The following is a 22909-nucleotide window of genomic DNA, read 5'->3' as shown; positions in this document are numbered from 1 at the left end:
TCCATCCATCCATCTAAACTTTCGCATTTATAATATTAGTAAGAAGTAAGATTGAAAATATACAAATTGAACGAAAACCGTGAATTTGCTCTGCTTTTACACATGTACAGTAGCGGTAATCCGCAGTTTCCACTTCAGGAAAATTGCCTTGTTTATTACAAGACAAACTCTGCTTACAAATAACTAATTATATATCAGTGGATGGTTCAAACGAAGGGATAATAATTAAAGAAACTAACCGTGTGTCACTAATTTATTAGTACAGAAACATTTATAAGCTGCGCTGTATTGGTTTTTGACACAAAATTATTTAATTATTATTATTTCATATCTCGTTTCATAATGTTCAAACGTTCAAAGCTTTTAAGGTGGAACGCTGCTATCATTATTATTTATTGAAAATTTTACAAAAAAACACAAATTAAATAAACATACAAATATGGCCCCGCAAAAAATATAAGACTGGTTTTTCCGCGTGTTCTAGTTTACCCGACTGTGCAAGCATATGTTGTTATTGCTGTTTTTTTCAAAAAGAGTGACAGAGATGGCATTATATTTGTTTAGGCGTTTCGTCAATGGACACATTTTACGCGTGCTCAATGACCCGCCATTTGAATGCAAACTATTGATGATCAGCAATTCATTAGGAGCATATTTGCTTTATGCAAACATCCCAGCGTCAAATGTTTGTCATTCTGTACGTATGCGTTAGATAAACCCTATCAGAATATCATTGTCCCCTAACACTGTTAATTACATACTTCGGTGAATAAACATTTGTTGGTTAAACGTTCACATTAATTTTAACTAGCTTGTGCACGCGACGTCGTCCGGTTTCAAACAAAACTATACGCCTTTTTCAAAAATATATTATATTTCTAAATCCCTCTCTATTGTTTTATGCGCATACATATTTTTTTCTGCATTAAAAATATCGTCTTGATCGTTCTTAATGTCGAAAATTAAATTCCGTTCAATCCTTTGGTTGTGGTCAAAGTTGTGATTACATGTTTTTTACATCTTCTACAAATACAATAAAATTGTAGTGTCTGTGTGTATTATCAAAAGAAAAATTCCTGATTTCGGGAAAATTATTTTGTTCGTTGCTGATAACGGAAATCGCATTTAAAAATTTTTCGTCTGTCTGTCTCTATCCGCAAGCCGCGTTTGTTTCGTATAATTGCCGAAACGACTGTGCCGAGTTCGACCGGACTCTCACAGAAGGGTAGCTGACATAGACGGGCATATTATATGCTACTTTTTTATCTTAATAATGCGTAGACGAAGTCGCGGGCCAGCTAGGTGATAGTATAATTCTATCAGTATTTATACTAACTTCTTTCGATAAACATAGTATTTACTAACTTGAATTTGTTTATATTTAAATTCATTATAATACCGAAACGCCGTAAGCGTAGGTTTTTAATAATTATTGTATAAAAATATTTTTTCCTGCTGTTTTCGATGCCCACGATACATGCATTGCCTAGTGTGGGCATCACTAGATCAATCGCATTTTATCCACTATTTGTATTTATCTTTTAATTGGTTATAACTTTTATTGTTAATTGTTAATCTTTTATTTTTCAATAAATTATTTCAATTTCAATTTTATTATTTCATCAAAGGGCTTGAAGAAGCTAGATTATTCGTCTGTCAGACATTTTCATTGTAGCCTTCATCGATGTCGCAAAACTTTCCAACGAGCAATTTTAGGACAATTTTCCTGCAAACTTCTCATCGAATATTCAATGCAGTTTGTTAAAACTTTATCGCCTGAACTGTAAACTGAACGCGGCAATTAACTTGTTAAATTACAACCTTTAACTCTAAAGTTAAAAAAAATGCACAGACACACACATTTTTTCATTGTATCTTATTAATTTACAAATAGACTGAATAATACAGTATATGTAATGTTTTATTTATATATGTATGTAATTCTACACAAAAAAAAACCAGCGCACCCGCGGACAAACCAATTATATGGTTTTTGCGGGGCTATATTTGTGCATATTTTTTAATTTGTGTCATGTAATATTTTCAATAAATAATAAATAATAATAATAATTAATAAATACAACTAACAAACGAAGCTGTTGCCCTCGACTTCGTCCACACAATATTAAGATAAAAAAGTAGCATATAATATGCACCTCTGTCAGCTACCCTTCACTTAAAGTCCGGTTAAAATCGGCAAAGCCGTTTCGGTGATTACAGACAGGCAGACAGACAAAAATTTTTAAATGCGATTTTCGTTATCAGCAACGCAAATACATCTTCCTAAAATCTGGAATTTTTCTTATGATATTACAGACATTCCAATTTTATTACATGTATAGATAGACTAGCTTTTGTCCGTGACTCCGTCCACGTGGAATTGAAAAAAACTGAATAGCCAATGTGTTCTTCCAGATTATCCTCTACATCTATGCCAAATTTCATAGAAATTGGTTCAGGCGTTTAGGCTACAAGCTCTAACAGACATCCATCTATCCATCCATCGATCCATCTTAAACAGGAATCCTAGTTAAGTAGTCAAAGCAACACTGATTTATGTAATTATCATTAGTGAGCAATAAAGATATTCTTATCTAAACTTTTGCATTTATAATATTAACGTATGATTATTACTTTCTCTAAGGGGGGGAGGCGCACCCCTCTCTCCTCTTGGCGACGCCCATAATACAACAAATCCAGGTTGTTGTTTTACAATACATTATGCATGCATGCTAATTACGCACCGTGAGTACTGCAAAATGCATTTTCCTATTGCATTTGAAATTAATAATGTTTATGTTGGCTGTTATACGCATTTCGTAAACCCATTTTTATCTAACGGCGCGAATTTGCAGCTAGTATCCTAGCTATTCGCTTTTCTGTGCGTAACAAGCGTTAACATACGGTTGCTTAGCTGATTGCTGTAAATGGATCGTGCAAATTGGATTTTCCAATGCATTTAAAGACATGAATAATGGCTGGTTAACCTACCTTACTTAGTCATTTAGCGATCATTTGAGAACTTCATATAGGTAGTAAGATCAAATTAAATCAGCACTAAGGTACGTCTTTAGTGACCTAAAACAATCGTGTGCATGTAAGTAGATTTTTGCATTAAGTTTTTTTTTATTACGTAACACCATGATTTCTATGAATTTATAAACAAGATGAGACGTGTAAGCTAGATTCTTATCCTATATTATTAGTAACAATTTGTATCGACGCATATTGCCCTCGGGACGTTGTCCAAGTTTCGAAGGAGCAATTTCGAAACAATTTTCCATCAAATTTCCCAACTGACAAGCATTGCATCCTGTATAGATATATAATTTCATATAGTAAAATGACTTTATATCGTAAAGTTTTCTCAAGGACATATAAAAATGTTAAAAATAATTGTGCATAAAATTAATACTAGAAACTATCCGTAATTATTTATATTATCAAGAATATTCTAACATAGAGCAGTGTAAACGTATATAAGCTATGTGACTACATAGGTGACACGTCGCAATATCCGTTTGATAAGCCTGCGAGATGAGTCCCATTGAAATGCTGCTGGAGTGACGTGGCATGTGACAGGTAGCGCGCCCCCACAACGTGCAATATTAACTACATCCATTACACTGGTTTACTACCTTTGTGTACGTCAAATAATAATATCAATAACCTTTTTATTTTGTATGCAGATGTCGCCGTGAAACAGGAATTGGAATAGTATTGCAAGTGATGAACGCGTTTTTGCTCGACTTGGATTTCAATGACGACGAATCCTCATTTATGGAGAGACATTAGAAAACGCGCACATACAAGATGTTGTAGCGATTAAAGTTGTGTTACGCACCGTAGTTCAGATCCTGCAAGAATGACTTAGAGATAACCTCTCTGTCTTCCTTAATAGTTTTAAGATAACTTGATTTTGTAGTTTTACACTATAAGTTGACAAACAAGGAAGCAACCTTAATTCACCAAGATGACCACTGTCCACAGACATCCGTATTTGCAGTTCGTTGCCTTTAATAAATTGCAAAACAGACGTTATCCTAAGCTTAATAAACAAAAGCTTTTCTAAAACGACTGTAATGCGTTTCTAGAACAAATTATTTACTTTGTCGAGTATAATGGCTAAAGTTGGAACAGAGCCAAGAAGGATTTACTGTGATTTTATTATCTTACTTGATACACTTTCGTGAGTTAAGAACTAATCGCATAATTTACAAACAGCTTGTTCTTTAGATAGCCAAAAATTGTTAAAGCCATGTTTAAAATTTCATACAAATAGCTTGGTAAAAAATATAATTTAAACCATCTGATTTGAAACTCAAAATTAATAAATCAATTTGTAATTATTGTCGCTGTTAATCCATGAATACAAGATTTAATTAAATATCGTGTATTTTCATGTGTGCAGAAGGTTTTACAAATAACATGACGGATAACGTGGGCAAGGCTTGACGTGACATGAAATACGTTTGCTGATTATGCACAAATCCCTGACGCTAATTACACTCTGCATTTGTTGTCATTAATACCCATTGCTGTTAAAATGTGTGTTTACACAATGTCGATATTTAATTTAAGAAATTGTAAATAAATGCTTTGCTTTTTAATTGGCAGGAATAAGTGCAAATATAACAAACATCACTTTAAGAGTCTAAACTTATTTATTAACAAAAATGGTTTATCCATCACGCCGTAGATAACTTCTGCAAAATAACCAAAGCAAAAACATTTTTCTGTAACTATAAGTTTTCTTTTAACTCTTTTGAGTTTTTACTTTGTAGTAAAAGTAACAGACAAAGCACCCTTTAAAATCTTTTTGATAATATTTTGACTTTGGAATTGGAAAGTATTTTACACAGAGATATGAATTACTTGTGAAGGCACGAAATGTTTTAATTCGTTAATTGGAACTTTATTTCTTAAAAAAGTAAAGTAAAATATTAGGTGAAAACCAAATTATGGAAAGAAGCTTATTTTAAAAAAGAGAAAACGATAGTGGCAGAATCGTAAAGCGTAGAAGTTATATTCTCTTTGGCAGAATCACTGAAGATTTTTGCCAAAATGAATCTCAACTTCAAAAGTCAATTTGACATTGACACAAGATCTTTATTTAGAAAATACGTAAACACATAAAAAAATCTAATTTAAAACGAAATTTATAAATGCTAACTTAAAATCGTCAATTAGAATGCGAGATAATAACGAAAGTTGTCATAGTATATAATTTCAAATAGTTAAGGCATTATAATTTAGAGCAATGGCGTTGTGTTTACAACCTAAAAAATTATTGCGTTATTCCCTAATGAAAACTCGAACTTATTGTGATAATAAATCAATTTATCAACGAAATGAAGAAGGAATACAACCTCGTACTGTACACGGGAAACCTTACCCAGAATGGCGAAAGCCTTGGATTCAACGAGATGGTGAATGGACTTCCAAATTATCGCTTTTCGTAGAAAAAAATCCAAGCATGAACATATTGCACGCTATGAGCAATGTACCTAATTTATCAATTAAAAAAGTAAAGGATTGGTGGGCTGATATGAAGGAAATTCAAGAGATACAAAATCAGATATATTTGCCCGAAAGAACAGCTGCTTTGGGCGCCAATTTAGCTGCGATACACTTTTTCACACATCGCAACGCAGCAGTTAGGTAAGTTTTACACAAACTAGTGGTGGATGAAAAAATCATGGCATAATCCACGTTTACTAATGTCTACTTTACTTTCCAGGTTAAAAGGTTCAACACCATGGATTGTTGGTGATATTACATCATTAAATTTACCAGACCGTTATGTTGATGGATATTTTGTTGAAGCAGTTGATTGTACAAATTTTCACCACAATGGAATCCGATATGAGGGATTGAAAAATTTATCAGGTCTTAATTACTTGAAATGGCTATGCCTTAGTAATAATAAGCACATAGATGTATGGTGTCTTGACAGAATAGCTGGTCAAAATGGTAGAACATTAGAATATCTTGATGTAACTGGTCATCAGTTAAGCCTAGGTTCAGTTATTGCTTTTTCCAAGATGTCGGCACTTAAATTACTTACCATATCTGATCCAGGTGACAACATTGAAGTGCAAACCGCTTTATCTATACTTGAAGAAGAGAGACCTGAATTAGTAATAAAAATAGCAGATTGATGTTAAGTTTATAATTATCCTTAGTACAATAAAATGAAATTGATAGCCATTTTGTATTTATTTATACCCATCTAATTTCATAAGTGATCAAACAGTGACATTCAAATACTGAAACGAATCCTTGCTTTTCTAAGCCACTTTAATGAAAGTATGAGTTCAAGCATAGTCTACAATATTTTAGTCATCATCCACTTGCCCTTATTCCTTACAGAGGGTCGGCACAGTATGTCCTGCGCTTCCATACGTCTCTATCAGCCGTCATATCTGAATCCACTCCTTTCTTAAGCGTATCATCTTTAACACAATCAATCCATACTTTCTTCGATCTTCCTCTACCTTTGTAGCCATCCACATTCAATCTTAACACTTTCTGGTTAGCACAATATGTACAATATCTTTAGTATTTGACTGTAAATCACCATATATTAACACAACCTATAAAAATACTGGGTGATGCCAGAAAATGTATAGATCTTTAATGATTAATTGGTAGGTAAAATATTAGTTTGATAATGAAGAAAAATAAAACACAAACTATTTTTCGATGATTTTTTATGTTTAACATAAGTTGGTACAATGTTCCAATATGTTTGAACAATGTTCGGAGTGAGGGGTCGGCAGCGCGGTACATTCCATTACAATGTCTTAGTTCAAGTTAGAGTGCTACTTATTGGTCCATTAGTTGGATTCACATTTAAATCGGAAAGTTGAAATTGATACACCATCAATTATTCTGTTACCATTGTCGCATTAATTTTACATCAAAAATTGAACACTTAACACTAAATAAACCATCTAAATTTGATATTTACATTTACGGCACTTTCACTAAATTAGACTAATGCCTTATTTAGAAGGAAATAAATAACGAATATGAAATGCTTCATTTAAAATGTCCTTTTCGAACTAATTGCTAATATTTCTTAAAATATAACATTGTAACTTAAGTGAAACAAATGTTATTTCAGTCTAAAGAGTACTGCTTATTACTGATTGTTCATTGACTTTCAAACTTAACTATAACTTAAAATAACCGTGGGTTACCACTGATGCAGAAATCGCGAGTAAAACATACATTAAGATGTGAGAGTCAATAAGGCACAAGTAATACGCAGTAATAGAATTTTCATATTTGTTATTATTACTAGCACTCAAAAGATTCAATCGTACAACAAAACTTAAAACAAATGGACGCTATCAAAGCAAGACGAAATAATCCATTGACAAGAGAAATTATTATTTTACAAAGTGTTATAAAGCACCTTTATCCAATAAGTGTTATTTTTATGCAAATAAAAAGATATTTCGAACTTAAATAGAGCGGATTTGCTGTTTGTTAAACTGTCTTATTTCAAAGTTCATGTTAAATTGCATTTATCTAACTCCTGTTACACAATTTGTGGGATTGCAACTATTCAATCGAAAAATATTTATTTTACATTAAAATTCACTGTGAAAACTCCATGATAACACGTCCATAATAAGTCTATAATTTTTTAACACAAATCATAGACAAAGAGAAAGCAATGCCTATAGCATACTACGTAATGAAATATAACCTTCAATGTCATGAAACAGTTGAATTGTGCCGAAAAACAGAAAAATATAAGCAAAACCGAACTGACAAGTTTGACAGTTATGCCTGCAAACATCACTTTTAAGTTGTCAGTTCTGTAGCCGAGTTAAGTGTTTTATTCGATTTAAAAATGTATAAACGTGAAAGGATTATTACTAATTGGTAACAACAGTTATGTTCTTGCTATCTAGGGTACCACAACAATTATTGACCAATTGACTACAAAGTTAGAGGGAGACTCTCGAGAATTTTATAACCATAGAAAATGATGAATATGAACCATAAACATTTTTCTAATTTACAGGTACTTGTATTTGAACGATTGTTCTTTTGGCGGGAAAACTTAAAGGAATTCTTTTATAACGTTGCGCTTACTTTCTTGGAAAATATTTCACAAATATGGAAATGACACGAGACGGACATTTTTTGGTTATAAATTATTTTCATAATTAATAAAAAGGTTAAAGAATTTTCGAGAGACCTCTCTTTATTTGGTATTAGACCATCTACACAACTATCAAAGATTGTAACAGTGCGAAAATATCTTCTTATACATATTATTTTATTAATAAATTCATTTTTAATTCCAGACTCCTAAAGCAATTTATCTAAACGCCAAAGAGATCATTTTGAAAAAATATCAATTTTGATATACATATATAAATATTTATTGGCCAAAAGTACCAGAGTATAATCACATAGTAAACGTTTTTTTTTTCTTTTTAACAATTAGCGATTTCTAAAAGAACATAATCGCTTTGAGAGCCGGGAACGCTTATTGCTAAATTGTTATAATAAAAACTATATTTACAATGAGATTGTTATATACGTTGATTTATCTAGTGTCGATAATGATTTGAGCTGATATACTGTAAAACCTCGTCATTTCTGTATTTTAAAAACTTTCTACGAAATTTATTGGTACGAGTCGAAATGTTCCTAATTTGCTCAATAGAAAAATCAATATTAAAAGCGGCTTTAAAATCGAGTCTCACAAAAAAAAATGGCAAAAAAAAACAGATTCAAAATCACACAGTATCACTTAAATCACTGTACACAATTACTATATAATATTTTAAATAAGTAGATATCCATCTAAAGTATAAAAAAGAAAAATAATAAAACGCGTGGAAGACCGACATCACAACAAATCATAAAACGATACAATATTTTTTCGATTTCGTTTAATTTTGAAATTCGCACCAAATTTTTCACTAATTCGAAATCGTCCAAATGCAACTAATAATGCTCACTAACGCCATCTATACAATGAAAATACCACATTTTGTACTTCTGTACTTTCTAGAAGTAATAAGCAAGAGAATTTCTAAATATTATATCAAGAAGTAGACAACTAACCAACCGCGTACTAAGCCCGTTATCCATTATATGCGCTTGCGCAGTACAAATACATCAGTTGACAAATGGACGTCGTTTATCCCCTACTTTAAACTCACTCGTTAAAATCATATTGCACGAACGAGCGATATATCGAGAACCGATAGTAAATGCACAATTACCCATTTCATTGCAAAACATCGACAATGTTGAAATCAAAACTGTCATTAACTAACTACACTTGAGCTTTGCCACTCGATTACACATCGACATATCTAATAAAAAAAGTTACATATTTTCATGTAACTCTTTTCACTACACAGGTCTAATATTTACTATACGATGAAATCGCGTTTTATACAAGCTTATAAATCCAACAATTACACTTACAAATAAACATAATGAGATCGTGCCCATAATCAGTTTTTTTTAACTTATGAGTCATCGTTTATATGCCAACATAATAGCGTTTCAAATAAGAATAACTGAACACGACATTTAAAGTCATTTTTAATTATATTGAAAACATAATTGCAAATCAGTATTTTTTCTGTTAAACACAGTTTGCTTAGCGCTTTTAGACAGATCTTTGTCATCAAAAGCACACATTTTTATTCGAAACGCTAAAAAAATTATTTCTAATGTTGAAACTATGCATAATTTAAAAGGTATAACTTTGTAGAGACGTAACAGTTTTTGTTATTACAAGGTTTAAATCCATACAAATAGAAAACGCAATATGTCAAAACTTATGAGAGTCCAATTTTTTTAACTGTGTTTAAAATATTTAAACACATGGAACATTCTGGAAAATTGGAAAAAGTGTTCATGGGACTGTATCTAATTAAATTCAACTAATCTATAGAAATAAAAAATAATTGCCCTTATATTATTAACGTTGTCTATTCTAAACAATGTTATAGACTGCAAATCGTTCATTCCACTTACTGTACAATTTTTTATTTTGTTTTTCTCGTTTTTTTTTATCTTATAATAATGGTTAAAGACGTAACCGGATTCATTTAAATGCATTTCACGCATCGTTCAACATTTTTGCATTTTTATAATAATATTTGACAGTTTCATAATATCCAAAAAATTGCATTTAACCTATATTTAAATTTCATTGTTGGAAATTTTAATAATTCTTCATTCTAATGAGCCAATTAATTTTCATGTTAGTATTTTTAGTGTAACAGATTTTATAGTACAAATTATTTACCAGTTTATTTATTTACTGTCAAAAATCATCATATACAAATCTGTAGATCAACCACAAACATACGTAATTTATTTTATAACCATAATAAAGTTCACAATTTTATTATCTATTAAAATGTAAGTAAATTCTGTGCAAAATACGAGATAAGAAATTAGTGTTTTATTACAAATATTGCTGTTTAACAAATACTACAAACATTTTCGAATATGTTTGCAAAAAAACAAATAAATTTGATATTATAATGATTAAGCTCATAAATATACAAATGCCTTGGAAACATCGAGAACTTAAATAAGGCAGAAATAACCGATTTTCAATGTTTTAACAAACACTACCATAATTAATCTGAAAAAAAAAATCCTTCACGACGAGAGAAAACGAAATTAGAGAATTATCCACCGAATATCTTTTGGCACGTCGCGAAAAAGACTCTTGATTCTGACGTGCCAAATCAAACGCCAAGTAATTTCCATTCTCCATATAATTCAATATATTTTCAATTAGGACCGAACAAGACTAAATTTCAAGTATAGTAATAACTGCTTATAACGGAAGGTTTTTAAATTAGAAATGTTTGTTAAAACCTGATTATTTTAGTGAGAATTCAATTGTAGAACATCGGATGGGTGACCGCATCGCTAACTGGCGGTGGACGTAGGCAACAGCGCGGCCGATACTATCGGAGAATTCACATCTGGAAACAGAAATAATTAAACATTTTTAATTGAATTCAACGAAAATGAGACAACAATAAACAATTTCAAAATAATTTCTTTAAAAGGTAATCACATATATATTAAAATATATCAATTCAAAACATTAAAATGCTCCTAAATAAATCCATAGACAATAGACATTGCTAGACAATAAAAAGTGTAGATATTATAAATGAGTTTGGATGGATTTGTTAATCTCTCTCCAAAACAATTTAACAGATATCAATAAAATTTCGCACAAACACGAAACGTAATCCAGAAGAATACATACATAATAAGGCTTTTTAATTCCATTGAAAAAAAAAATCATATTGAAGGACAAAAGAGTTGTAAAAGCAAAAATATGATAGACTCTAATATTTACTAGACTGAAATATTTTTTTTACGTTTTTAAAAGGGATGAATGATGCTGAAACTAAGTTTTATTCAGAGCAGACGGAGTCATGTGCGATAGCTAGCATTGTCATGAGCCTTTGTCCACAGATAAAGCCATATTTCATAGTGTTAACGATTTCCTGCCGTCCTTAGATGTAAGGGGGTATACAAAGTGACTGACTAGTTGGTGTGTTGAGATCGGAGTGCGGCGTGAGGTTGGACTGCGCCATCAGCTTCTGCCGCACCTCGCGGATCTTCAGCTGCAGGGACATCTTCGTGGGGAATATGTCCATGTGCGTCGTCTGTAAAATACAATTATAAAACGTAAGTTTACAATTGAAAGAAAGATAAAAACGCTTAATAGATTCAATGAATATAAAGAGTTTGGTGGATTTCCAATTTATGAGACAAAACATTTTCCGAAGTAGTTTAAAAGTATAATAATCAAATTAAATTACCACTTAATCGTTAAGTGACCACTAAAGAAATGAGTAAACAGAAGTACTAAATGGGGCAGTTAGAATTAGTGTTAGTAATTTGTTTACGGATGACGTCACGCCGTGTTATTTATGCAAACTCAAAAGTAGCTTAACGCAGGGATATGGACAGCCAATGATTTAGGGTTTATTAACATGAAGGAAGGGGGGAGAGGTCCGACTAGAGCTAGAAGTATGTATACCTGGAAGTTGGAGGTGGCCTGCGTGGTGGGGAACATGCCGTGCTCCTGGAACAGCTTGAGCACCAGATGGCGGCGCTGCTCCAGCACGCGGCGATGGCCCGCCTCCGCGCGCGCGCCCGCCCCGCCCCCGGACACGCCCCCGCCGCCGCTCGCGCTGCACGGCGTCTGCGGCGACATCTCCTCGCCGCCGTGCTCCGTTGTCACTGCAATGTTCATAATGCATTATTAGATTTTATGTATTTATAGGTTAAATTGATACTAACTAAATATGATCGAAGGCCTAAATTTTTTTGTTATAATTTTATTTATTACACTGTGTTACTATACCAGTTCGAGTTCATAGCTCTATAGGCCATTATTTGCCAAATGTTTTATTTCGAAAAACATGGCAAACATTATTTTTATTCCTGGTCAATAGTTGATCATGCAAGGTACAAGTACTAATTTAAAAGTTTTCATACATTATGATGACTGGTTTATTAAGATTTGACGATGGTAATTTAAAAGAACTACCTCATATAGTATGACACCCACAAGACTCAAAGCACATCTCACTAATATAATAAAATGCGAAATATATGGATGGATAAATATTAGTTTTTAGCCCAAACTGCTGAACAGATTGTGCTAAAATTTGGTAAAGATGGATCTGAAAGAACACATAGGCTACTCATTTTTTGTTTTTTTTTTTTTTTAATTTGACGCAGATGGGGTCGCGGGCGAAAGCTAGTACTAATATAAAGAGGAAAGATTATCAGTTTTTAATGAAAGTCCAAAACTACTGAAGCGATCACAAAATTCGCCATTAGAAAGCCTATTTAGTGCATGTATTACCTCTGAAGTTGTCAAGATTGAAGTCAGGTCCGAAGAATGTGTTGCCGACGAGCTTGGTGGTGGTGTGCGGCGTGCCGAAGGAGTGCGGCGTGGGCATGCCGCCGCCCACCACCTCCGCCTCCAGGAGCGCCGGCGTCGCGCCGCCGCCCTCCTCCTCTGCAACTTACACGATACAAATCAGTTAACAAAATATAAAAACAGTATACCATTAACGCACTTCTTACTATTTATAAATTCGTAAGTTTGGATGGATATTTGTAGACTAAACGTCTGAGAGATGCTCCATAAAATTTGACATAAATGTAGAATATAGTCTTGAAGAATACATAGGCTGGTTCCTTCTGTTTTTTTAATTCCACAAGGACGGATTCGCGGCCGTAAGCTAGTAAATATTTGGATGGATGGATGTTTGTTCTACATATCAAACGGCTAAACGTATTTTGCTGAAATTTAGCACAGATATAGTCTGGAAGAACAAATAAACTGCTACTATTTTTAATTCCGCACAAACGGAGTAATAAACGTACCTAGTTTGTTATGTTTCTTGCGTAGGAAGTGCGGGCTGCGCGGCACCACCATGGCGCCCGGGCTGCACGCCTCCGGCTTGAACTGCGGCAGCGTGCTGAACTTCTGCTCGAAGTTCACAGTCTCCAGCACCCTGACACATCACATTATTATCATCATCATCCTGTCCTTTTCCTCTCGGAAGGTCCACCCTTTTCTTATAAAAAAAGAAGAGAACGTGGATTTGACGAAGAAGGAAACGCGGAGGAGACCATTCTCTTCGTATCTCCCGTCTGTATTCCGTATTTGTGAATTGAGATAAAATAGAGAGAAAAATGACTTACTTATCCCTTCCATCTTCATTGCCCTTCTTAAAAAGGCTCTTTTTAAGGGAGGGGCTGGGCAGGTTGTCCGCCAGCTTGGGGGAGGGCAGCGCCTCGCCCTCCGCGCCCTCCTGCGCGTGCGCCGGCGCCTCCCCGCGGCACGGCGCCTCCGCTCCTGTGGAACCCGTCGATGTACCTACAAGTATAAACCGATTAGCAATAACCAAGCCATAACCGAAAGTGTAAATAACTGATGTATCGATAGCAAAAAGAGTAATTCCACCGATCGTATTAAACAATGTCTTTTCTAAGAAATCATTTGGAATTATTGTTAGCAAATTTTTTTACTAAATTAAACTGGCTGCTAGCTTTTAAATGGTGAAAGGAAAGTTAAAAATAGATAAATGTTTACCCCGACTAAGTCTTTTCTGTAGCGGCGCTCTGCCGAGCTGCGCGGGCGTCGGCGCCAGGGGGAAGGGACGCGCCTCTTCCGCGGGGATCTCCCAATTACTATAAAAATATAAAACTTATTAATATAACTTTACAAAATACAATTAATAATACAATAAATCAATATAAAAATAACCAAAAATAAAGTAAATTAGGCTTCAAAAACTTGAATTGAAAGGGTACATAAACGAACACACAAATGTACGCATGTAACTATATATATGCAGTACTAGCTGTTGCTCGCGACTTCACCCGCTTGAAATCAGAAATAATAAAATAAACAGCCTAAGTTAGTCAATAATAGTCAATAATGATTGTGCTTAGCGTAGCGTTTTAATGGTGGAAATTTTTTTTAAATTGGTCCAGTAGTTCTTGAATTATTTCAATATGTACAAAAATCCAAATCTTTTATCTTAACAATAGTAGTATTAGATTATGAAGTCACAAAACCAATACTCACGACGTAGTTTTGGGCGCCGTATGACTACTTTGTGACACAATAACAGACTGCCCGCTCTGCACATTCTGCTGTTGACTCTTGTCCACTTCTGTAAATAGACATTGTACATAAGTATTTAATATTTATGTATATAAAGTGCGGGGCTATGTACTGACCGGCCTCGAATGACGGCACGTACAACCTCTGCAACTGCACGTATGTGAAGAGGTTGCCGGATGCGTCCACCGACAGTGTTATAGGTCCAGCTGTGCAGAACACTTTTATGTTATACATAACATTCTTCCATGCACCAGATGAAAAATAATAAAACATAGAAATAATTTAATCTGTGACAATTGCACGCTTGATTTTTGCTGGGTAAGATAGTGCTGTACTCAGAACAGTTAGTCGATAACATAGAAAAACGTTTAGTATAAATTGTTGATAGTTATCATTAATATCAATTATTCTATACTATACTATAATTCTACACCGTACACATGTTACTTATAACAAAGATCTTCTACTTAAATAACTCTGAGTACAATAATAACTGCTTAGAAGATAGATAATAAATTAGACAAAATTCTGAGACAATAGCACACAAAGAAAACTCACCAGTAGCTGTATCTCCTAAATTCCTTTTCACTAATGTGACACTTTTTAGTAATGCATTATTTAGTGCTGTCGATGTTGGAGTTTGACTTATCGATTGGCTCGGTATCGATATCCCGCTGGAAATCACTTGCACACCACTAGTCGAAGTGGGCGAGTTCATTATCGATGCTATAGCATTATCCAATGCCACTTGTGTCGACATATTCGGCGTATTGAGGGAGATTCCTTGCACGCTATTGGTCAAGTTCTGTGTGCAAGTTTGCACTTGCGGGGAACTTGGCACTTGGTTACTTAAACTCTTGTTGATTGTTGTGAACGCCGTCCATTGTCGATGATTATCGCCTGAGAATAGTAAATATAGAAAGGTTTTAATATTTTGTTTTACAATTCAAATAATGAAATGGACATATTTCGTCTCTATTTTAACTTTAAAGTTTAAACAGAGCAAAAAAAAATCATTTCGATAAATTTCTTTCACATCCTTTCTATATAAAAAAAAAAAGAATAAACATATAGAGGAAGCATAATTGAAACTTTGAAACATTTTTCACATGATCTAACTAGCGTTAGTTGTCTAATCACAAACACAAATAATTCAGCAAATTTGATATAGAGATATTACCGAACAAAGAAGTTACCGGTGAAAAAAAAATGTTGGTTCTTATGTATATTTATTAAAAGTTTGGTTGAGACAAAAATAATTGTAAATAATACTATAAAGGTGATAAATCAGTATTTCCAACCTGTATCAACATGCGTGGACTTGAAAGCCCCACCAGTGGGCTGAAAGACCTTGGAGCCTCCCGGACTTGAGGCAGTAATCCCGCCCAGCAGGTTGTCAGAAGATCCCGCCCTGAGGATACTGCTTAATGTTAATTATAGTACACAAAACAGATTTTACAAACATATATAATGCAAATTGTTAATAGTTAAATGCGGATTTAAAAAACATGGTAAGTTTTCCTATGTTCTTTCGGACTACGTCCTGCATGTGTCAAATTTCATCTAGATATGTTAAGTTGTTTAAAAACACCTTGTAACAAACATCCATCCATCTAAACTTTCGCATTAACAATATTAGTAAGATTTTGTACATTTAAACGGAAAATTTCTTGAAATTGTGAAAAAATTGTCAAGATAGATAAGGTATTATCGTATCAGTTTAGCGTAAAAGGGAAGATGTATAATTTTATAATTAAAAAACAAAATAAAAATTTATTTAGCTTTATAAAGATGGATTGTAACTAATATAATAAATGCGTAAGTTTCGATAGATGGGGATAGAAGTTTATGTTAAAGATATCGATTAAATTTGGCATAAAAATAGAGGATATTCTGGAAGAACACATAGGTTTACACATACTCACTTAGGTTTTTTTTTTAAATTGTAGACAGTCACGGGCGAAAGCTAGTATTCTATATAAATATAAATACAATATCTATATTAATACCTGGCTTTGATAGGCTTAGGTCGTCGTGTGTGGTCCATTTGCGGCACATACTCCCGCGTCTCCACACCCTCGGAGTCGGAGTCCGTCACCTTCTCTACACACTTCAGCTCGATCTCGTGCTGAGCTGGCACCTCCTCTGCTAATGTCTGACCCATCTGGAAATAAACATTAATATGTAGAAATAAGAGAAATATAATTTTGATATTAATACAAAGGTTGATTAATATTGACAAAGTTTGTGGCCGAAGTCTAGTCATAAATTCTGAAGCACATTTTTGTATGATGATTGTATTTTTGTGTGTATTGAACTCAAAAACTACTGGGCCGATGTTACATAGTAACATATTACTCGCAGATAAATTACTTGTATAACGGAGAGAGAATTTTTAAAATCGGCCCAGTAGTTTCCCCCCAATCCCAATCATCATACAAAAACAAAAATTAAAAAAATAATAAAAGATACCCCATAGACTAACGCTGGCAAAAGCTAGTCTATAGTGATATTATAAAGAGAAAAGATTTGTATTTTTGTGTGTATTGAACTCAAAAACTACTGGGTCGATTTTAAAAATTCTTTCACCGTTATACAGATAATTTATCTGTGAGTGACATAGGCTATATTTTTTTATTTCACGCGGGCGAAGTCGTGAGCAATAGCTAGTTTAATAGTAACCATCTGATCGTCGTCGCTGAGCTGCGGCGAGCCGGCGTGGCTGTACACGGACACGTTGTGCCCCACCTCCGCCGCGCCGCTCGCCGCCCCGCTGTGCGCTGCATCCGATGGCGTTCGTGGACTCTGCTTATACAAACATACATCAATTTCCTACAAATACATCTATATTTGATATCCACTAACCTTAATAAATGGACAGGCTATAAACTGTGGTGGCAGTTCGCGGTTAAGTTTTGTAACTAACAGTAGTGATAGATTCAACTGTCATTAAGATTAAAAGAAACTTTTTAACAGCTATCATTTCGAAACAATTACCTATCTATTATTTATAAATCTATGGTATATGGCGCGGACGCAGCAACGACACTATTAAAGACAGACTAGATGTCGTTGCTACTAATATGTAATTAATTCAGTAAATACCAAATTATTAAATTTAATGTATGACAATGACTCACCTGAGGCATAGATCCCGTAGGATCTCTACTACTGGACGACTTTCGTCTATCCTTGTTACACCATTTCCACTCCGGGTGTGCTTTGAAATGTGCCTCTTTCACCTGAAATGTAATATTACTGTTTAAATAAAATAATTGTAATCTATATCTATACAATATTATAAAGAGTAAATATTTACATTTTTGGATTTTTGGGCCGATTTCTAAAATCATTCTGAGAAAATTAGGCAATTTTTTTTAAATTTAACGTGGACGAAGGCGCGAGCCACAGCGAGTATTTAAACCTTAGAACAAACATTTATAATTCTACAATTATAACCAAAGTTTTTCAACAAAACACTATTAAGTGTGTTTAAACCAATACAGATGGAACATAAAATACTTTTTACCCACACATAACGATAAATATTAACACGAAATTATTTCTCTGAAAATTATCAAAAACCAACTTTCACCTGCGACTCCATCTATTAGGAATTAAAAAAGCAAAAGTAACAAGCCTATGTGGTCTACCAGAATAACCTCTAAGTCTACACCAAATTTCATCGAGAACCGTTCAGCAGTTTAGGCTACAAACATAAATGCATCCATCCATCCATCCATCTAAACGTTCGCACCTATAATAGTAATAAATTATTGTCCATAATATTTTCTTAATTATACCTCACTAGCAAGTTCGTTGTATTTCTGTTTCTCCTCCGGCTTGAGGGAGTACCACCACTCGCCGAGGATCTTGCTGACGGTGCGGTTGTCCTGGTTGGGGTGTCGCTGGTGCACCATCTGCCTGTGCCGCTTTGAGAAGATCATGAAAGCGTTCATTGGACGACGGATACGACGCTCCTTCTGTAAGAAATGTAACTCTTATTTAAAATCAAAACTAAACCAAATCCGACTCGAAAAGATAAAAAAAAATTGAGTAAGCTTAGTTGAAACATCACCTGGAAACATTTTTCATGTTATCTCAATATCTACTGCCAATTTCTTTAAATTAATAGCCAGTAAGTGTCATTAAACACTATTTAAATGTTTGCATATAATTTAAAATACTATTTACTTAATTTAATAACAAAAGATGGCGTTTATTACAATTTTGTAAAATGTTTTATTACTCGACAACTGATATAGTACCTTTCAGAGAAAGTACCTGTGAAGAAATTTTGTTCACTATGCCTAGTCTATACATTTCTTAAACATCTTTGGGCTTCAAGAACCAAGATTTAAAATATTCCTTTGTTACGATTTTGGAATATCATTTTACCTTTTCAGGGCCCGATGAGTTCTGGTTAAGTGAGGAGAGACTCTGAGTGCGTCGTTTGGAAGCATCCTCTCCGCCGCCGGAACCGGTGTCCTCACATTCGAACACCTCATCATCTTCATCAGCGCACATCGAAGTCACCGTTTCTGTTATAAATGAAAAAAATCAATAAACCCAATCTTATATAAAGATTCAATGATTACTATGAATTTGATCCACATAATAGCCGAATACTGAAACACATTTTAAACACTTCGCTTTGATGTCAATATGTTAATGGAATTCGGAGTTAAAACAATTAATTACAACAATTATTAACAACCGTCACCCCGCTGTGTCCGCACGTGGCAACAGATAAGAATAAAAAGTTTCATCCGTCCCACCAATTAGCCCCGCTATCACCAATAAGGTGACAGATGAAACCATTAAAAATAAGTTCTAACCGTCCATCCGTCCTAAAAAGTGGGACGGATTAAACTTTTTATTCTCATCTGTTCCCAAGTGGGGACAAAGTGGAGTGACGATTGGGAATAATCCGTTTAAACGTGGCGTGGAAGTCGTTTCAGTATTCTGCCATAACAATTAAATATCACCATACCATTACCCTCCGACTTGATCTGCTCCTCGGACTTGAGGTGCGGGGTGTGCGGCGTGTGGGGCGTGTGTGGCGTGCGCGGGGTGTGGGGCGTGTGCGGGGTGTGTGGCGTGCGGGGCGTGCGCGGCGAGGCGGGCGCGGGCGGGGGCGAGGCCGCCTTCAGCAGCGGCACCAGCGACTGCCAGGGGAACACGCCGCCAGACACGCCACTAGTCGACACTACAAGGAAAAACACGTTACTTTACTGCGAGATTAAAACAAAACAGTAGCTTATTATATTCTCATGTGCATCAGCTATCTTTCTATGACAGTACAGTCAAAATTCGCCCAGCCGTATTTATGAAAACCCGAAAAAGTAATTTAAAAAAATGTACCAGAAATGCAAATATAGTGTGTTCGGCGAAATATGGATTTTATAAATATTACATACAGGAATTCCTATTTTATTTTTCTAGCTGTTCCGCAAGAAATTATAAAAACATTATATTATTGTTTACATTTGTCAAATTATTAAAATAACATGACATAATGATAAACCATGGCAATCTTACTTCTTTGATGTTGGCTGCTTTTAGCTTATCTATTTACCCTAGGTTTAATATCGTGAAAATATATAGCCTAAAGCCAGACGTATGTGTAGGACTTTTTATTAAAGAAAGAGTTATTCCAAAATATGCTGTGATTGCTGACATCTTACGCCACAAAGCAGTGTTTACACTTTATTATATTAGAGTATAGTTGTTACTGAGACGCTATTTATATTAGAGCAAGTAGCCATAGAAGTGACTCACCAATGATGGCGGTGTGCGAGGTGGGCGGCGGCAGCACTGGCAGCAGCTGACTGGGATGTACTATCACCGCGCTGTTACCCACGTTGTTCATCTGAAAAATTACATACTCATACTTATACCACATATTTAAACTTACTATTTTACCAATATTATAAATGCGAAAGTATCGACGGATATTTATTAGAGTTTGTAGACTAAACGGCTGAACGGATCTGTATAAAATATAGCATAGAAGTAGAGGATAGTCTAGAAGACATAGACTACTTGTTTTTTTTAAATCCCACGCGTAGAGCGGGAAAAGGTTAGTCTTAAAGGCGGAGGTTTAGATGGATATTTGTAACTACATCTCAATGGCTCAACGAATTTTGACGTAATTTGTCGATAGAATATGAAATTTCGAAGTCGCGAGCATAAGGTAGTGATTTTATACATTTTACTGTCAATTTCAATCTCAATTCAACTATTATAGATATCATACTAAACGTTTACATAAGTAAAACCGCGGTATATAACCAGTTTATTACTCACATGATCTCCGTTGTCAAGTCCTCTTGCCTCGGGCTCCGGCTCACTGTTGCTCATCTGCAACAACTGGTAAGTTTTTAATTATAACTGAAAAACTGCTTTTATAAGAGCAATATTTATTATATATTTCGTCAATCTATGATATGAAAAATACATTTATGGATATCTTAAAACTTTTAATTGATTAATTATCTTACTAGATTTTTAAGGGCATGTCCCGCCACTGGCTGATAGAGGCTCAGATAGCTTAAAAATGACGTCACTGTCAGTTAAGGTAACAAAATTCAATATTTTCATCGCATATTGGATTGTTATCAGACAATTTACAATTTGGTAGGACAGGCCCTTAATATTGTAAATGCGATTGTTTGGATGGATATTAAAAGATATCCAAGACATTAAAAGACATAGTTACTAAGGTTTTTGTTACTTTTGGACGGAATCTTGGTCTATAATAAGTTGTGTTATATCTTATTAATATTATAAATGCGAAAGTTTAAATGGATGTTTGTTTGTAGCCTAAACTGCTGAACGGATTTCGATGAAAATTTGCATAGATGTAGAAGAATCTGGTAGAACATATTAGCTACTTTTTTTATGTAATTCTACTCGGACGGAGTCTCAAGGGCAGTATTTTATTGTTACTCACTTTAATATCACTTGGTTCTTTTTTGATCAAAACGAGTTTCTTTTCAAGTGAATTTGGCGGAATGACGTAGAGTCGTTTAATGGCGTCTTTAGAGTCGTCAAATTGTTGCGGTCGCGGCTGCAGCGGCGCGGGCTTCACTATACGCTTGTCTTCAAACACTCGAGCCTCGGAAAGTTCTAGAGGCCGGCCCTCACAGACACCTCGGCCACACTCACTCTGAGGGACGGAATGATCCTCCTCCTCGTATTCCGAGACTCGTTTATTCAGAAAATTCTCCTGATTCAATGGAGATGGGTTATCGTCTCTTCTGTACGCCTCGTATAATCCATTTCGTATGTGCAATGGCTGTGCTCGATACAAATTGTGCTCTAAGTCGATGTTATTAGATGTCATATTTCTGTGCAGCACTAAATTATGCGGTACGTCGTCCATTTTCGCGTTTCTTATAGAATTTGCGATGCTCGTTTGAAGTGTTTGTGAATTCAAACTGTTTAAATTGAGAGATATATTCGGTTGTAGATTTAAACTGGACTGTAGTGTTGTGGGAGCGTTTAGATTTGATTGTACACTTTGAATGTTGAGTCCTTGTTGGATTCCGATAACACTGGACTGGACGAGGTTGTTCGACTGAAGGGTCGATGGTCCGTTTCGATTTTCGACCTAGAAACAGTTCAACATTGTAATCTTACTAATATTATAAATTCGAAATTTTAGATGGATGGATGGATATTTGTTAGAGTTTGTAGCTTAAACAGCTGAACGGATCTCAATGAAATTTGGCATAGATGTAGAGCATAGTTTGAAAGAAAACATAAGCTAGGCACATAGGCACACTTTTATTTTTAAATCCACGTGGACGGAGTCGCCGGCAAAAGCTAGTATAATAAACACTATATTCTAAGTATTTGATAAACGTGTTATTTACCTGATAATGGTAGGTGGGTGCGGGGGACACCCTGATCACACTGGTGGCCACGCTGCTCACAGGAGAACTCACCCTGCCCGGCCGGACCAGCTCTGGCCTGGAAACGAATAACAATTATATAACTCACTATACTCTAGTTTAAAAAAAAAAGATGTTTGACTGTCGAATAATAATGTATGGCTAAATCCGCGCGCTGAGCATTCTTACATTAACGTTATATCACCCTTCTCTTTCACTCCTGCGCAAATATTATGCGTCCTGCTCGCACTGACACGATCAGTGTCGAAAATATTTTACTTGTTATGTATACCTGGGTTGAGGTTTGAGTAATGATAACTAAAGATAAGTATGT

The 22909-nt window shown here is 34.6% G+C and overlaps 2 protein-coding genes and 1 long non-coding RNA gene across 9 annotated transcripts in view; 2 read left to right on the top strand and 1 right to left on the bottom strand.

Annotated features, from left to right (window-relative positions):
• Positions 1–4616, top strand: part of LOC106110339 — a 43281-nt gene extending 38665 nt beyond the window's left edge. For both annotated transcript variants that reach the window (XR_001226080.1, XR_001226079.1), the window contains exon 4: positions 3690–4616. This is a non-coding gene — a long non-coding RNA (uncharacterized LOC106110339). The remainder of the gene's footprint in view (positions 1–3689) is intronic.
• Positions 4617–5080: 464 nt separating this feature from the next.
• Positions 5081–6206, top strand: LOC106110305 (ATP synthase subunit s-like protein). Its single transcript, XM_013292070.1, has 2 exons — positions 5081–5661; positions 5741–6206. Exons 1-2 carry the CDS (start codon positions 5261–5263, stop codon positions 6159–6161), a joined length of 822 nt encoding a protein of 273 aa, XP_013147524.1. The 5' UTR covers positions 5081–5260; the 3' UTR covers positions 6162–6206.
• A 490-nt stretch (positions 6207–6696) lies between these two features.
• The window catches only part of LOC106110333, a 31644-nt gene continuing 15431 nt past the window's right edge, over positions 6697–22909 (bottom strand). Inside the window, exons 10-30 of one of the 6 annotated variants that reach the window (XM_013292106.1) lie at positions 22558–22654; positions 21633–22292; positions 20987–21049; positions 20459–20549; positions 19671–19886; positions 19076–19218; positions 18481–18660; positions 17818–17919; positions 17360–17482; positions 16687–16841; positions 15979–16097; positions 15236–15577; positions 14794–14883; positions 14639–14726; positions 14141–14238; positions 13750–13924; positions 13429–13559; positions 12902–13063; positions 12068–12270; positions 11570–11690; positions 6697–10991 (exon numbers count right to left, since the gene is read on the bottom strand). In XM_013292106.1, coding sequence (XP_013147560.1) covers positions 10936–10991; positions 11570–11690; positions 12068–12270; positions 12902–13063; positions 13429–13559; positions 13750–13924; positions 14141–14238; positions 14639–14726; positions 14794–14883; positions 15236–15577; positions 15979–16097; positions 16687–16841; positions 17360–17482; positions 17818–17919; positions 18481–18660; positions 19076–19218; positions 19671–19886; positions 20459–20549; positions 20987–21049; positions 21633–22292; positions 22558–22654 — 3415 coding nt within the window. In that variant the 3' untranslated portion in view covers positions 6697–10935. The remainder of the gene's footprint in view (positions 10992–11569; positions 11691–12067; positions 12271–12901; positions 13064–13428; positions 13560–13749; positions 13925–14140; positions 14239–14638; positions 14727–14793; positions 14884–15235; positions 15578–15978; positions 16098–16686; positions 16842–17359; positions 17483–17817; positions 17920–18480; positions 18661–19075; positions 19219–19670; positions 19887–20458; positions 20550–20986; positions 21050–21632; positions 22293–22557; positions 22655–22909) is intronic. The other 5 variants (XM_013292107.1, XM_013292110.1, XM_013292108.1 and 2 more) reach the window with 5 other exon arrangements.

The sequence above is a fragment of the Papilio polytes genome, unplaced genomic scaffold, assembly GCF_000836215.1.
Source record: "Papilio polytes unplaced genomic scaffold, Ppol_1.0 DF820678.1, whole genome shotgun sequence".
Taxonomy (NCBI): Eukaryota; Metazoa; Arthropoda; class Insecta; order Lepidoptera; family Papilionidae; genus Papilio; species Papilio polytes.
The sequence above is the reverse complement of the archived record's forward strand: the minus strand, read 5'-3'. Positions and strand labels throughout refer to the sequence as shown.

Coding starts and splice junctions, on each gene's coding strand:
- LOC106110305 (XM_013292070.1), top strand. CDS start 5,261: ATGGCGTTGTGTTTACAACCTAAAAAATTATTGCGTTATTCCCTAATG. Junction 5,662..5,740: donor CATCGCAACGCAGCAGTTAG/GTAAGTTTTACA, acceptor TTTACTTTCCAG/GTTAAAAGGTTCAACACCAT.